Raw genomic sequence first — 16,658 nt, forward strand, 5'->3', positions numbered from 1 at the left:
GCCAATTGTAGCAACTACTAACCCTTTACTCTTTCTTCTTCTCGTCTTCTTTGTCTTCTTAGCAAATTCGATCCTCTATTTTGGTTTAACTGATTTGGTCTGTTCCAGTGATTGCAAAAGGCGCTCGGGCGCTCGCCTAGGCGCTCGGGCGAGGCGAGGCGAGGCCCGAGCGCCTCGCTAATGTCCCAGGCGGCGCGCTTCAAACAGGCGCCGCTTGGGCGCTCGCCCGAGCCCAGGCGCTGGGCGCTTCGGGCGAGCGCCTGGGTAAACCAAGGCGACCGAACCAGAATTTTAGGTCTGGTTCGGTCCTGGTTCGGTTGTTAGTTGGTTCAATCGAACCAACTAAACCGATATAACCCCAACCCTAACCCTAACCCAACACTAACCTGCTGCCGCTGCCGCCGCTCTCGATCCCGATCCCGATCCCGATCGCGATCTCGTCGCTCGCTGCCGCTGCTCGCCACTGTCGCTGCTCGCGCCTCCCGCGAGCCCTCTCGTTGCTCGCGCCTCCTGCGAGCCCTCCCGCTGCTCGCGCCTCCCGCGAGCCCTCTCGCTGCTCGCGCCTCCTGCGAGCCCTCCCGCGAGCCTTCCCGCTGCTCGCGCCTCCCTCGAGCCCTCCCGCTGCTCACGCCTCCCGCGAGCCCTCCCGCTGCTCGCGCCTCCCGCGAGCCCTCTCGCCTCCTGCGAGCCCTCCCGTGAGCCTTCCCGCTGCTCGCGCCTTCCACTCCCTTTCCCTTTCCCGCTGCAGCTCGCCGCTGCTGCTGCCGCTGCCGCCGCTCGCCACCGCTGCTTCCTCGTTTCTCCATCAGGCTCAATATACTCTTAATATTAAGTTTATTTGAATTTTGAAATGATTAATTTTCTGTTAATAGATTAATAATATATTATTTTGATTTTAATGTTGTTAATTTTTATTTATTTGAAATTATTGTTATAATTATATTATATATTTTTATAATTTAGATAATTTTAAATAATTATATTATCTATTTTTATAATTATATTATATATTTTTATAATTTAGCGCCTCGCTTCGCTCGGGCGAGTGCTTGGGCGAGCGCCTAGCGCCTCGGGCGTTTGTGGACCTTGGCGCCTTTTGGCGCCTAGCGCTTTTTAAATCACTGGTCTGTTCCAACTAACTTCTCACAACAAGGTTCAAAAATTGGTGGAGAATGAAGCATCCTCGAATGATACCTGTATGGATTGAATGTTTTAGTATTAGAATCGGTTGATGCAACAGTCTATGTTCTATCATCTTTTAGATGACCAACTATAGGCTTCTTTATCTTCCAGACTGCATGGACGATTGGATGACCTCTTTACTCAATGTTTTTGGATTGATGCAAGTAAAGAGTCTAGTCCAAGATCATATGATTAAGATAACAACTTGGAATATAGGAATATTTTTAGGAAAAAGACAAGATTTGATAGATACAATGATTAGAAGAATAAACAATATTTTTTTAAAGGATACTAGAGAAAAATTTAGAGTTTGATCACTCTTGGAAAAATAATAAATAGAAGTGCAAGCATTGTTGTAAAGAAGAATCTAAAGGAAAATATTGTAGATGTGAAGAAATTTGGGGATAGAATTATAGCTTTGTTTTAGGAGGAGAAATTTTGAATGTTATAAGTTCTTATGCCCCGTCAAATTGGGTTGGATGATTAAACCAAAAGAGAATTTTGAGATCAATGGATATCAACAATTTGTAAACTTATTATTAGACGAGATATGCATGGACATGTAGTAAAAATATGTTGTGAATTTAAAGGAGCACATGAGGACTTTTGTTATGAACTTATGAGGATAGAAATGAAGAGGATTGTATGACTTCAAATTTTTTTAGATGTTGTAATTGTTAATACTCACATAAAAAATGAGATGAAGATAGACCATAGTCATAACTGTAGTCTATGGTGTCTCCATACCAATTGGTATTATTAAGCTTGTGGTTGCAGTGGCCTCATATCAGATGGTAGTATTAAGCTTGAGGTTATATTCCATACCAGATGGAATATTAAATTTGAGGTTGTAGCGGCTCCATACCAGATGATAGCAATGGTTTAAAAAGTGTTAGGCGCTAAAAGGCATCAAGATCTCAAAACGTCAGAGGTGCTAGGCGCTCGCTTGAGGGAAGCGAGGCCCTCCAAAATATTATAATATAAAAAATATGTATTATAATTAATAAATATGATGATAAAAATAAAAATGGCACATCAAATTGAAATAATGTAATTGACTCGAAATATATATTACAGGGTAATTCTTTGACTGCTATGCCTAATTTGACTCATAATTTGAGCTCAATCCTATTTGATAGGTGATTTCTGACCCAAATCTAGAAATGGATGAGTCAATTGGCATCTTGACGCAACGAAATTAGAATAAAAGTGCTATTTATTGCGAGTTAATACTTAATGCACTACTTATTACTACTTAGTGTACTACTTATTGCTACTTAGTACGCTATTTATTGCTTCTCACAGCACACTAATTGCTTCTTACGTTCATCATGCATCGCATCTTGGGCTAAGAAAAGGTATACCATGAAAGATAAAGTAAAGAGATTATGTCTTCTAGCGAGTCTTCTATCCTCCCATCTGTCGCCTTCAAAATGTTATCTTTTCATCTTCCAACGAGATCACTTCTAACCTCCCATCCATTGCGTCTTTTGCCATCCAATTTCGCCTTCAAAACCCTATCTTTTTGCCTAAAAACGAGATCATATTTTCTGCCCTCCCATCCATCGTCGAGCATAGTTCAATTCTTCATCGCTAAGCATTGATCGATTTCGTTATATTCGCCTTCAGATCAATTCCCTCCTTTTCGCCTAGATCCCTTTCTCTTCCAATCTCATCCTTTCTCTTACAATTTCTTACGCTACACCACTTTCACTTGGGCTCGCCTAAGGCGACTGACACTTGGGCTTAGACAAGCTCCCAGGCTGTCACGACCTTAGCTGGAATTGCCTAAGGTCGTGACAGCCTTATCGTAGCTTCATCTTGCGATCCGCCAGAATGGTTTCCACTCGCTTCTCGTAGGAGGCCGTGATGGGAGGTAGCCGGGTTGGAACACTTCTGGAAGCATCTTGCGGATCCGAGTGGTAGGCTTTTAGGTTGCTAGCGTGAAGAATGTTGTGAATTTTGAACCACGCCGGCAGCTGCAACTTGTAAGAGACATTGCCTACCCTACTGATAATTGGGAAGGGCCCTTCATACTTACGCACCAATCCTTTGTGGACTTTGTTCCTGAAGAATTGGAGTGATGCTGGTTGGAGCCTTACCAACACCAAATCGCCAACTTTGAACTCTTGTGGTCGCCTTCCCAAGTCCGCCCACTTCTTCATCCGTTTTGCCGCCTTCTCCAAGTAAGCCCGCGCAATATCTGCATTTCGATGCCACTCCTTTGCAAAATGATAGGCTGATGGACTGCTCCCAGTATACCCAATTGCCATGGTGTGTGGAGTCGACGGTTGTTGTCCTGTGATAATCTCGAAGGGGCTCTTGTTGGATGCAGAGCTCCGCTGCAAGTTGTAAGAGAATTGGGCAATGTCCAACAGCTTCATCCAATCTCGTTGATTGGCACTCACGTAGTGCCGAAGATATTGTTCCAAGAGCGAGTTTATTCTTTCAGTCTGGCCATCCGTCTGGGGGTGGAGGCTTGTAGAGAAGTATAACTTTGACCCCAACAATTTGAATAGCTCGGTCCAGAATCGTCCCAGGAACCGAGCGTCTCGATCACTAATGATATTGTGCGGGACTCCCCAATACTTCACTACATTCATCATCATCAGTCTGGCCGCCTCTTCTGCTAAACAGTGTAGGGGAGCAGCAATGAAAGTTGCATAATTTGAAAACCGATCGACTACCACGAGTATCGATCCGAGTCCCCCTACAGGTGGCAAGCTTGATATGAAGTCTAAGGAAATGCTCTCCCACGGCCTTTCTGGTACGGGCAACGGCTCCAAAAGTCCCACCGGCTTCCGCTGCTCCACCTTGTCTTGTTGGCAAGTAAGGCATGTTCGAACGTATTCCTCCACATCAATCCCCATCTTCGGCCAGTAGAAGGCCCTCTCCATGAGAGCCAACGTTCTGTGAATGCTCGGGTGTCCAGCCCAAAGGGAATCGTGACACTCTTTTAAGAGTTCACGCCTTAAATTGTCCACTCGGGGAACATAGACCCTATTCCCTTTTGTGTAAACAAGTCCCTCTTGGACCCAAAATCGTCGTGCCTTGCCTTCTTTGATGAGCTGCATCAGGATAACTGCCTGGGGATCACTAGACAGTCCATCTTTGATTCGGGAAAGGAAGTTGGAGTGCAACTGACTTGCTTGGCCTCTGCCCTCCAGTTGTGCAGCATTCACGCATTCCACCTTCCGACTCAGCGCATCGGCCACGACATTCGCCTTCCCAGGCTTGTACTCCATCGCTATATCAAATTCAGCCAAGAAGTCCTGCCACCGTGCCTGCTTTGGGGAGAGCTTCTTCTGAGTTTGGAAATAGCTCAGGGCGATGTTGTCTGTCCTCAGCACAAATCGCGACCCGAGGAGGTAGTGTCGCCAAACTCGCAGACAGTGGATCACTGCTGTCATCTCTTTCTCATGCACTGGATACCGCCTCTCGGTCTCGTTGAATTTGCGGCTCTCGTAGGCCACCGGATGACCTTCCTGCATGAGTACTCCCCCAATAGCGAAGTCCGAAGCATCTGTATGGACTTCAAAGGGCTCTCCATAGTTTGGCAATTTGAGCACTGGTTCTTCTAGAACAGCAGCCTTCAGATCTTGGAATGCTATCTCACATTTGTCAGACCACTTCCAAGGCTGCTCCTTCTTCAGCAACTCCGTCAGTGGAGTTGCCTGCTTCGAATATCCCGCAATGAAGCGTCGATAGTAGTTGACGAAACCAAGGAAGGATCTCAACTCTGGCACCTTCTTTGGAGTTTGCCATTCCGCAACTACTTGCACCTTCGACTTATCCATCCGAATGGAGCCATCACCGATTCGATGCCCCAAGAATAGGATCTCAGTCTGAGCAAAGTAGCATTTCTCCCTTTTTACGAACAGAGTGTTCTCCCTGAGAACCTTGAAAATCGTCCGAAGGTGCTTGACGTGCTCCTCGAGCGTTTGGCTGTAGACGACGATATCGTCTAAGTAGACGACCACGAACTTATCCAAATACTCTTTGAATAGCTGGTTCATGAGAGTACAAAATGTGGTCGGAGCGTTGGTTAAGCCGAAAGGCATCACCAAGAACTCAAACGCTCCATATCTGGTCACACAGGTAGTCTTTGCTTCGTCGCCTTCAGCAATGCGCACCTACCAATACCCCGACCGAAGGTCGAGTTTTGAGAAATACTTTGCCTTGCCCAATTGATCGAACAAGTCCGCAATGAACGGGATGGGATACTTGTTCTTCACTGTCACTTTGTTGAGGGCTCGATAGTCGACGCATAATCGGAGGCTCCCATCTTGTTTCTTCTGGAAGAGAACTGGGGCTCCGAAAGGTGCTTTAGAGCTGCGGATGAGACCACCGCTTAGCAGTTCACCTAACTGCTTCCTGAGTTCTGCCAACTCTGGTGGAGGCATGCGGTAGGGTGGTCTTGCTGGAGGCTTTACTCCTGGCTCCAACTCGATACTGTGATCCACGCCTCTGCGTGGTGGAAGAGTCTTCGGCAACTCGGGTGGCATGACGTCTTTGAACTCTTTCAGGACGTTCGCCACCACAGCAGGTTCTTGAATGGCCTCCTCGTTGAGTGGCTCTAGCTTCATAGCAACCATGAATGTCAGTTCGCCTTTTCGCACCCCTTTCTTCAATTGTAATGCCGAAATGTGTTGGGGCTCCTTGGTTCCTCTCCGAGAGACGGGAACCACACAGGGGTCATTGCCTCCCATGATACATAGGGAGTTCAGGAACGGCATAGACACCAACTTTGCCGCGTGCATAAACTCCATTCCAAGAATCACTTGGAAGTCGTCCAGTGGCACGGCCATCATGTTGGTGTTTCCGCTCCAAGTCCCGATTTTGATGGGAACTCCCTTCGCCAGCCCGGAGATTCGTCTGGCCTCCGAGTTCACCGCTTTCATTCGGCTTGGGCTCTTCTCCAAGGTCAACCCAAGTCGCTGTGCTTCGCGATCGGCTATGAAGTTGTGGGTAGCGCCCGTATCCACCATTGCACGGGTCGTTTGGCCATTTAGCTTGATGTCCACATACATCAGTTCACTACTTCCTGCTTTTTGTGCCTTCGTCTTCGTGTTCTCCCCCACTTGACCCCGCATAGCGTTCAACAAACGCATTGCTCCCATTCGGGGTCCTTGCGACTCCTCGTCGTCGCTGCTAGATTCTGAATTGCTCGAACTAAGAGCAACAGCTTTGCCCTTGTCCGATCGGGGAGGGTAGATGGAAGCCGTCAAAGCATTGAGTGCCTGTTTCTGTGGGCACTCCCTTACCATGTGCGGTCCTCCGCACAAGAAGCATCCTCCAGGTTTCGAGGCCTTGCCTTTAGGGTTCGGCCCTTTGTGGGAGCTCTTCTTTTTTTGTTCGCCCCCGAGCTCCTTCCCTCGAGAATGTTTTGGAGGGCGATTGCTTGAAGATTGTTTCCTTCTCGCTGGGTCTTCAGAGGAAACAAAGTCAGTGAGCCTTTCTGCAGCTGCAATTGCCCCGACCACATCGGTAACATTCCTTCGATTCAGCTCCTGTTGAGCCCATGGTTTCAAACCATCAAGGAAGCTGAACAACTTGTCCTTCTCGGACATGTCCTGTATGTCCAGCATTAGTGCAGAAAACTGCTTCACATAGTCTCGGATGGTGGTACTTTGGCGGAGTTGTCTCAACTTCCTTCTTGCGACGAACTCTGTGTTCTCCGGTAGGAACTGAGTTCTCAACTCCCGCTTTAAGTCTTCCCATGTGTCGACTCGACACCGACCTTGTTGGATCTCCTCCCAACGAGTTCGCCACCAAAGTTTCGCATCTCCGTTCAGATACATTGTTGCTATAGAAACTTTGGTATCTTCAGAATCGGGCCTCGTAGCTCGGAAGTATTGCTCCATGTCGAACAGAAAGTTCTCGAGCTCCTTGGCATCTCTGGCCCCTCCATATCCATGAGGCTCAGGTGCCCTCAAATTTTGTGGCTGTGCCGCGCGGGTGTTGCCTCCTCCCGCATTTAGTGTTCTTGTAAGCATGGCCACCTTTGCCGTGAGTTCCGCCACAACATCCTGTAAGTGTTGCACGGAGTCTTTGGTGTCATCAGACAGTCGATCGACTAGGGCCTCGACCTTGTCGATCCTAGACTCTGCTTCCTCTTGCGAGCTCTCTACCCCAACAAGTCTTTGTTGGTCATGGTAGAGTTCCTCCATGCTCGCTTCCAGAACATCCAGGTGGGTCTCCGTCGTCGTGAGTCTCTCCTTATGACTCTTTTTCCTAGTTAGCGCACCAGATTGCGCTTCCTTCGCTCGCGGAGAGTTGCCAACTTCTCGCTCGTCCTGTTCGCTGCCGTGCTCCTCTTGAGCGGCTCCAACAACATGCGAGCGAGTGTGCACATGCAGCCCACCTGTGGCTGTTTGGGGCAAGGGTCCGGCTTGCCCCGTCTTGCTTGATTCGCCACGATGCTTTGCCATGGCGAAGTTGCGAAGTTCGTTCGCTGTTCGATCGAAGAGCTTGCCCGCTCTGATACCACAATGTCACGACCTTAGCTGGAATTGCCTAAGGCGTGAGGCACCCTTGCGGCCAAAGACGCGAACTTAGCTTGCGTTGCCTAAGTCGCGAGTTACCCTTGTGGCAAAGACGCGAACTTAGCTTGCATTGCCTAAGTCGCGCTTCGCCCTTGCGATATTGCTCCGCAAGGATCAGCCCACTTTGTAACCTCTTGCAGGTCCCGAAGGACCTTTAAAAGAGAAAGAAGTTAGTTCAAAAGAACGAGCAACGGACAAGTCCCGAAGTCTCGCAAAAAGGGAAGCTTTACAAGCAATTCGACGAACACCTTGTGTGCACAAGAGAAAAGAGGGAGAGGGAGAAAAACAAGGCTTTCAAGGATGAACGAATAGCTGCAAGCCCACAAACAGCCGCTCACCTGGTCCCGGGCGCGAAGACAAGTTCCCGCAAGGGTCACGTGCGAACTTGCGAAAGAGAGTTCAACGCCCGGTATATAACCGAAGCCCCATCCAGCCATGTGCCACCCGGGGGGTTCCTGGGGTCTGAGATGGCTGACGTTTTGGTGAGCGGAGGCAGTTCTCCGCTCACCTCCCGCGGCACGCGAAAACGGAGCTGTTTTGAGCTGTTTTGGGGCTGTTTTGCTCGGTTCGGTGAGCGGTCGCTTTGCAACGCTGCAGCTTGTTCGAACTTACATATTTACAAGCAAAATGACCCAAAACTAAGAGAAAACATGCTATCAAGCAGCTGTACATGCAGGTGTGAGCGACGAACGGTTCGTTGAACGGAGTTGTTGCGGGTGCGCGACGACCGTTCGTGACAAGGCGGTGCTTCAGTGAATCGCATCACTTGGAGGTCGTGTGAGGTGCTTGGACCTCGCCTCGCCTCATGTCACTTAAGCGCTTAAGCGAGCGCCTATTTAAAACATTGGATGGTATTATTGGGAAAGATCTTCATTTGCTATGGTTTAACACAATACTAATATTATATATTTGCTGTTGAAAAATAAAAGTAGAAAAAGATAGTAGTAGGCAGTGTGAAAGCTAGCTAGGATATATTAATGTTATATGGGATGATGACTAGTAAGATTATGAGCTTAACAAATGAGATTGTTGGAGAATATACAAAAGATTGGTGGTGATAGGTTTAAAGAGAGATTGTGGTGGTGTGAGGAAGTTCAAAAAGCAATTATTACTTAAAAATTTATATTTTAAAAATTCATAAAATTATAAAAATAAGGAGAAATAAAGAAAACTAATAGAGCTTCTAGTATGGTAGGATATAAGGCTAGTGATAATTTACGTAAGAATGGGAGAATAGATATATCAAATTACTAAGGTTAGGGGAAAAAAGTAAAGATTTAGGTAATATTATATGCATTAAAGATGAAAAATCAAAGAATACTTATTAATGATAATAAAATTAAGGAAAGATGAAGAAATTATTTTTATAAATTATTTAATAAATATTCCATAATTGTCGTAGATTTTGTGATCAATAGATCTATTATAAAATTAGAGCGTTTTAGGTGAATGTAGGTTGAAAAAAATAAAAATAAATAAGAGTGTGAGGCATAATGGTATCCCTATTGAGGTATGGAAGAGTTAAGGAGACCAACTAGTTATTCACAAGATTATAAGATTTTTAAAGGTGTCTGATGAATGGAGGAAAAGCTCTTTTGTATCAATTTATAAGAATAAGGGTTATATTCATAACTGTTATTATGATTCATCCTATGAAAATTTAAAAAAGTGATTGAAAGTTGAATATGAATGTTGAGAAAAAATGATTGAAGGTCGAATATGAAACAATGGTTTAAATAGCCACCCAAGCGCTCGCCTAGGCGCTTGGGTGAGGTGAGATGAGGCCCAAGCATCTCAAGTGTCGACCAAGCGTCACGCTTCAGTGACACCTAGGTGCTCTCTTGAACCTAGGTGCCGGGCGCCTCGGGCAACTGCTTAGTTCAAATGCATCAATCAAACTAGGCTTTTAAGTCTAGTTTGGTTAAATAGAAGTTAATTGGTTCGATTGAACCAACTAGCTACTTTCTTTAATTGTACCTGCAAAACCCATCCCCTACACCCTTGCGTGACCCTAAGCCATCAACCGTAGTGTAACTTCTGTTGTTGTCACTGATGCTTCCTTTGTCATTGCCTCCACCGTCATCGCACAAGACTGATGCTTCCTCTGTCATTGACAGAGAGGTCCGATAGCCTAGCCTTCATGCACAGTTCCTTTCGTTGTTGTTGCTTTCGTGTGTAGCTCCTTCTATAATCGAGGGAGAGGACCGCAAGTTCCTCTACCATCGACGGACACCTTTGAAGCTTTCTTCGCCCACGACGTTGTCGTTCGTAGCTTCCACTGTTGATGTCGTCCGTAGTTTCCGCTGTTGCTGTTGCCATTCGCAACTTCCTTCGTCTTTGCTATTGCCATCCACAACTTCCTCCACCGTTGCTGCCATCGTCTTAAAGTTCCTCTATCACCGCTGCCCTCTCCTTCTCCACTTTCTAGTGTCGATGACTCTTTTCTACCTCTCTAACTATTATTAACAGTTTTTTTCTCCCCCTCTAACTACTGTTAATAGTATTTTAATTTATATAATCATATTTATCAATTTATTATATATTTTAATATTTTAATATTTCAGAGCATTAAGCTTCACTCGAGCGAGTACCTAGGCACCTCAAGCATTTTGGGACCTTGGCACCTTTTGGCGCATAGCACTTTTTAAATCACTGATATAAAACTTTGAGAAAGAGTGATTAAAAATCAAATAACATATGAAACAAATGTCTTTGAAAATCAATTTGGTTTTATGCTAGGAATAGCAATAATAGAAGTTATTTAATTATTAGGACTATTAATGAAAAATATATAAAGAAAAAGAATGATTTATATATAGTTTATATTAATTTAAAGCAAGGTTTGCCGTATCGAAGCATACCGCCTGTACCGGGCGGTACGTACCGGTCCGATAGGTTATCGGTACGCGGACCGCTCGGTACCGCTACAGTACGCCCTAATGTACACCAGGACGTACCGCTCGGTATGCCCTAATGTACCGCCCGGTACACCGGTATCGTACCAAGCTCGGGTCGAAACGTTGGTATGGTACGGTACATCGAACCTTGATTTAAAGTACTATGATAGACTTCTTAGAGATTTATTATGGTGAATGTTAGGAAAGAAAGATGTATCTACTAATTATATTGATGTTATAAATGATGTATGATAGTGAAGTCATTAGTATTAGAATTATTGGGAGAGTGTCTAGTAAGTTACCTTATACTATAGGACGACATAAAATCGACATTAAATCCTTATATGTTTTCATTGGTAATGGATAAACTTATTAGTTATTTAAAAGATAGATCATCATTTATAAATTAGATCTCCCTAGTATATGTTATTTGTGGATGATATTATTCTATTTGATGAAAGTTTGAATGAAATTAATTTTAAACTTGAGCTATAGAGAAAATCTTTAGAAACTAAAGGTATTATATTATGTAGTATAAGGACTGAATATAGATTACATAGTACTAGGACTGAATATATGAGATATAATTTTAAAAATACCAAGAATAGACTTGAAGATATAATTAATTGGATGGATAAGAACTTTTTTTAAGTAAAAGTTTTATGTGTTTTATAAGAACTTCTAATTAGATGGATAAGATGTAGAGATTGATGAATATGTTAATCATAGAGTAAAAATTAGATGATTAAAATAACATGTTGAGAGTTTTTTGTGATTAATGGGTATATTTGAGAACAAAATAAAAATTTTATTAGATAATTGTTAGACCAACAATACTTTATGGATCAAAGTGTTGAACAATTAAAATACAACAAATATAAAAGTTTTATGTTATTGGTATGAGGACGTTTTGGAGAATACGTGGAGTTACTAAGAAATATAATAAAAGAAAATTATTTTCATTTGTAAATAATTAGGTGTAGTCTTGGTAGAGTATCAAATGAAAGAGAATTGCTTAAGATAGTAGGAACATGCACTATACCTGCAAATATTGTTCTTAGAAAAGTGAAATGATTGCTATTAATAGTAGAGTGCGAGGAGAGGTGAAGGAAGACCTAAGATCGTAATAAAAATTGTAAACAAAGATTTACATACTCTTAACTTAGATATGACTTTTTATAAATTTTTATGTCTCAGAAGACCCATATAACTGACCCCATATAGTTGGGACCTTACAATTCTTTTGTTATTATTGTTGCTGTTTTGTTAACTTTTTAATCATTAATCATTGACCACTTGGATGACTTTTAAAATTCTTTATCATGTTTGTCACTTGGTATTATAACTTTCCAAGTGTAAATAGTTACAAAAGTAGACTTGAAGGACTCCTCAAATACAAGTTAATTGTCCTTGATGTGATTCTTGCCATCGTAGTTGATATCAGAACCAATAATGAATTGCAAGTTGACACAATTGCAATTACTTGGACTCTCTCATTGGTTTCAAATTGTTTACACCTATGTTACAAACCAAGCCATATCAGAGTGATATGGATCAACAATAGGATGCTCTTTATGGTGTCCAAAATTGTTTAAAAACTTAGTCTGTTCATGGTATAAAATAACTAGCATAGGCACCAGCATAGCTCAGCAATATAATTGCCTGGCTAAACCTTGTATCCTGTGTCAGAATTAGTCACTGTGGAGCTACTTTAGATGTTTAACAATCTCAACATGTTAACAAAGCAAGCATAGTACACTGCTACTCTTTAACTGGAGGTTTAGTTATACAAAATGAATGTGTTGGGGTAATGTTTTGTTGAAGCCTCATGTTCTGGGTTGACCTTTTATTGATGACATAACCCTAATTAAAGAAAAGAAAAGGCATTAAGCATGAATTTAGCTTATCTTTTTATTCTTATGTATAGTATATTTGTGTTACTATCAGTTTGTCAGGGCATTCTGCATGGAAGTATTTGAATTTATCTCTAATCTTCATGGCTGACTAAGATGATTTTGTTGCAACCATTATGTGTTGACCAGTACTGCTATCTAGTCTCATTTGTATTTAAAGCTTTGGTTTCTGTCCTAAGACAAGTATTTTTAACACACAACATGCAGTATCAACACTAACTATAAAAGCTTATACTTCTTTTTATACTTTGGTTGGTAACTTCTGAAAATCATGTGGAAAGAAATATAATTATCTTATGAAAAAATTGTGTTCTTTGCTTTGTTTTTTGATATCAATATAAACTCATATATACAATATCTCTTCAGTTATTATCAAGAAAGGCTTTTTTGACATGATTCTTTGAATCCAAGAAATCCATCTTTTTTAACTTTTGTCCAATGTTTACAATTCTTAGAACATTTGGAACTTGTACCTCTCTGAATCTACACTTGATTTCAATATGTTGGCAAAATAACGTGCAATTGTTTTTGTTTAGATGCACTAAATTGAGTTGAGTTTTGTTTGTTTATTGGAGATCTCATGTCTTATTCTTCATGATAATTTCCAGTATTAGTGGTCTTCATATTCTTAGGTCTTAGCAATAACAATATTTGTTATTGCTTGAAACAAGAAAAAGATCAAGTGCATCTTTCTTTCACTCAAATAATATCAATCTTCCCATTTTGAATATTATCCTTCTTGGGTTCTCCTATTCCTATTATCTTGCAACTTTCATGGGGAATTTTTTTGTGCACGTTAATTGAACATACTATTTGTTGGGTTTTAATTGAGTGCAGAACATATCTAACACCATGTAGTTTAACGAACATGCTTCTGACAGTTGAGAGACGAAGATATTCAGTGATTCATTTTAATTTATTGTTCTTCCCTATGTTTTACTACAGTCTAAAGATAAGTCTACTGGTGTGCATCATGATGGACCTACTCAAAGGGCGTCTGCCCTAGCGGCACTATCATCTGCATTTAATCCATCTTCAGGCACCAAAACTACAGCACCAAAGCCTTCACGGTCAAACCAAGGGTCACAGCGAGCAGCTGCTGTTGCTGCGCTGTCTTCTGTTTTAACTGCTGAACAAAAGAGGGGGGATTCAGAAACCTCCACAACAACAATTAGCAGAAGTCCTTCCCCTACTCCAGATGTGACTGCAAATGGTAATGTCTATCAATCATCCCATGTAGTATAAGTAGGTTATATGATTGATGATTGCTAATGGCTGCTTTATAGTGCATGCTGAGTATAAGAACAAGGTCATAGAGATGGATCATCTCCTAAATGCTTTTTGTTTTCTTTTTCCACAAGACAGTGTATGCCATTTTTTCAAAAACAACTTATCGTTTGATGTGAGGTAATGGAGAACATGCGCCAATTGCCTGGGTGAAAATTATAGCTTATTGTCCCATAGAATCAGTAAGCCTGGAAAACCAACCTTGTTTTTAGATGAGATCAAAGACCTTCTAGATGAGATGAGAGATGTACTCTTAACTCTAATGTTTGTAATTGAGAATATTTCTGACCATCATTACCTGCTGCAGATTCTACAAAGATTAAAATGATGGGCTCGGAGTCAGAACATTCCTTTGAGCTTTCATCAGAGAAGGAACCCATAGAAGGAGATGGCTCTGTATCAGAGAGCAATGATGCAGATTCTGAGGTGACACAGGAACCAAAGATAGATGAAAACGGGGGTGAAACTACATTCAGTTATGAGCGCTTGAAAGCTAAGTCTAGCGATCCTGTCAGCGGAATTGACTACAAACAAAGAGAGGTAGTGCAAACCAAATTTCTTTTGCTTCCATACATGCTTTGCCTACAAGAGATTTAGAGGTGATCTTGGTTCTATTCAACTTCTCAAATATTTAGGCCTACTTATCTGATGCCGAGTTTGAGACGGTTCTGGGTATGACTAAAGAGGCGTTTTATCAACAACCCAAGTGGAAACAGGATATGCAGAAAAGAAAGGTGGATCTCTTCTAAGCGTTTTTTTTGCATCCTCGAGCCACAACCTATTCAGCTCATTCTGCTTCGGCTTTGGTATTTGGCTCCTTGTTGATTTATCTCACTGAGTGATTTTGCTTTGCTATTTATTGATCATCAATGCTTCATTTTTTCAGGTGGGTTTTAAGGTCACCAGGCATTCATTTATTTGTAGCCATCATCCAAGTCTGACTACTCTTAGAATATTAGTTTGTATGTTATAGTTTGTTTCTGTAATGGTCCATATGTACATAATTTGTGTTTGATACATATGGATTGCCCTTAGGCTATGTCATATTTATCCATGACGTATTCAGAATGTGGAACACATTACTGCTACAAAAACTCTTGATCTTAAACTTTTATTTTATTCTAGTGCAATCAGTGCAATGACCAACAAATGTGCACCAATTAAAATGCCAAAGCAGGTGATCCAGATCTCACAAGATAAATTGATATGTTAATATTGGTTAGCCCAGTGGTGTTGTCCTAGGATCCACCCGGGATTAAATTGGATATGGATTAATTTCTGATCTCCTTTCTGAAAATTGCAATCAAGAATATAATTATAATGTCAAATTAATCGTGAAGTAATATATATGATATCTAAGACAAAATAAAACAATAAGAAAATTGAACAACAATAATAAGAGCCATAACAGTGCAACAATGGTTCGGCATACCTTGCCTAAACCCTATGGCTTTCCTTCTACATCCTCCTAGCCTTCCTCTTGATCTTCATAATTAATACACATCCCAGAAACCTCTTTGTGGAAAAGAGTAAAAACTCTCAAGTCTGTCTTCCTTGTCTTCCAAAATGTCGAGTAAGCTTGTTTTATAGAGCACGCAATGTCGAGTAAGCCTTGTTCTTGATTGCATGGGGAGAAAATTTCCCACACTTGAAGGAAAAGAAAGAAGCTGCTCCCACATGAATTCAATTGCTTAGGTTACTGTTAAAATTGATTCAACCTAGTATTCTCATTCAGATTGCTATTAGGATTGGATTAGGAACCCTTTACAAATTGATACAATGTGAAAATCCATGGAAAGTTTGTTATAGCATGTCCTGGTTGATTTTTTAAAATATTTTTTTAGGGAGTGTAGATTAGGGAAGGTGGCTCCTTATTTTCAGTCTATAGCTTTTGAAAATAATTAGATAAAATTTAGATAGAGGATAAAATAAAATAGAATATTTAAGATGATATTGACATATACTTGTATAAATGTAATAGTTAGAAGAAGTAAGAAGAATACTATTAGTGATATAAGGAGCGGAGCGGTAGAGGAAGGAAGTCCTGAAAAGATCTTAATAAAAATTATAAATAAATATTTAATTACCCTTAACTTTAACTTAGCTAAACATATAGTTTTTTTTATAGATCTATCTTAGTAGTGGTAAAAGATTAACGAAGCTAATCCCAAATTGTTGTTGTTATTTATAGATTTTTCAAGAAAGAATTCTCCATCTAATATTAAGTGACCATAATATTGCAAAGAAAATAAGATGTTATAATTAAAAAAAATCAGCTACCTCTAATGCACCCAACTCCGTTCATATCACTATCAATTAAAAAAATAGATGAGGAGATATCTCCCTGCCAAGAACACAATCAATCAAGACTTGAGTTTCTAGCAAAGTTGGCAAATCAATTAGTTGGATGATTTCCATCCCTTCAGATATATATTAAATGAACAGAATCCAAAAAATGCTTTGTAAGGAATAAAATATTATTGATCACAATAGAAATATGTTCCAAGCTGGCACTGAGTCAATTATTAAAATATCCACAAAAGTTTGAGAATCAGTCTCCGTCGCTAGTCTTGTAACTCGTAATGCTAGAGTCCTTTGCATCCCATTCAGAATTGCCTATGCTTCACACTACGAAGCATTGCTACTCGTCTATTTCCTCCACCCACAAAGAATATCTCAGAATAAATCCACAACCCTCGACTAATTGTGATAAGGATTTGAATGAAATATAGCTAGTTAGTGAGCACGTTAGAATGAAATATAGCAACAATCCTACAAATGAAGGGACAAGGATTTGTATATCTGTTAGAAAATAATTTCTTCCAAAGAAACTA

At 41.4% G+C, this 16,658-nt stretch overlaps 1 protein-coding gene across 6 annotated transcripts in view; it reads left to right on the plus strand.

Annotated features, from left to right (window-relative positions):
• LOC135585870 (villin-2-like) overlaps positions 1-14,948 on the plus strand; it is a 36,865-nt gene extending 21,917 nt beyond the window's left edge. For all 6 annotated transcript variants that reach the window (XM_065127668.1, XM_065127667.1, XM_065127672.1 and 3 more), the window contains 4 exons: positions 13,483-13,750; positions 14,132-14,364; positions 14,460-14,630; positions 14,711-14,948. In XM_065127668.1, coding sequence (XP_064983740.1) covers positions 13,483-13,750; positions 14,132-14,364; positions 14,460-14,573 — 615 coding nt within the window. In that variant the 3' untranslated portion in view covers positions 14,574-14,630; positions 14,711-14,948. The remainder of the gene's footprint in view (positions 1-13,482; positions 13,751-14,131; positions 14,365-14,459; positions 14,631-14,710) is intronic.
• The last annotated feature ends 1,710 nt before the right edge of the window (positions 14,949-16,658 follow it).

The sequence above is a fragment of the Musa acuminata genome, chromosome BXJ2-10, assembly GCF_036884655.1.
Source record: "Musa acuminata AAA Group cultivar baxijiao chromosome BXJ2-10, Cavendish_Baxijiao_AAA, whole genome shotgun sequence".
Lineage (NCBI taxonomy): Eukaryota > Viridiplantae > Streptophyta > Magnoliopsida > Zingiberales > Musaceae > Musa > Musa acuminata.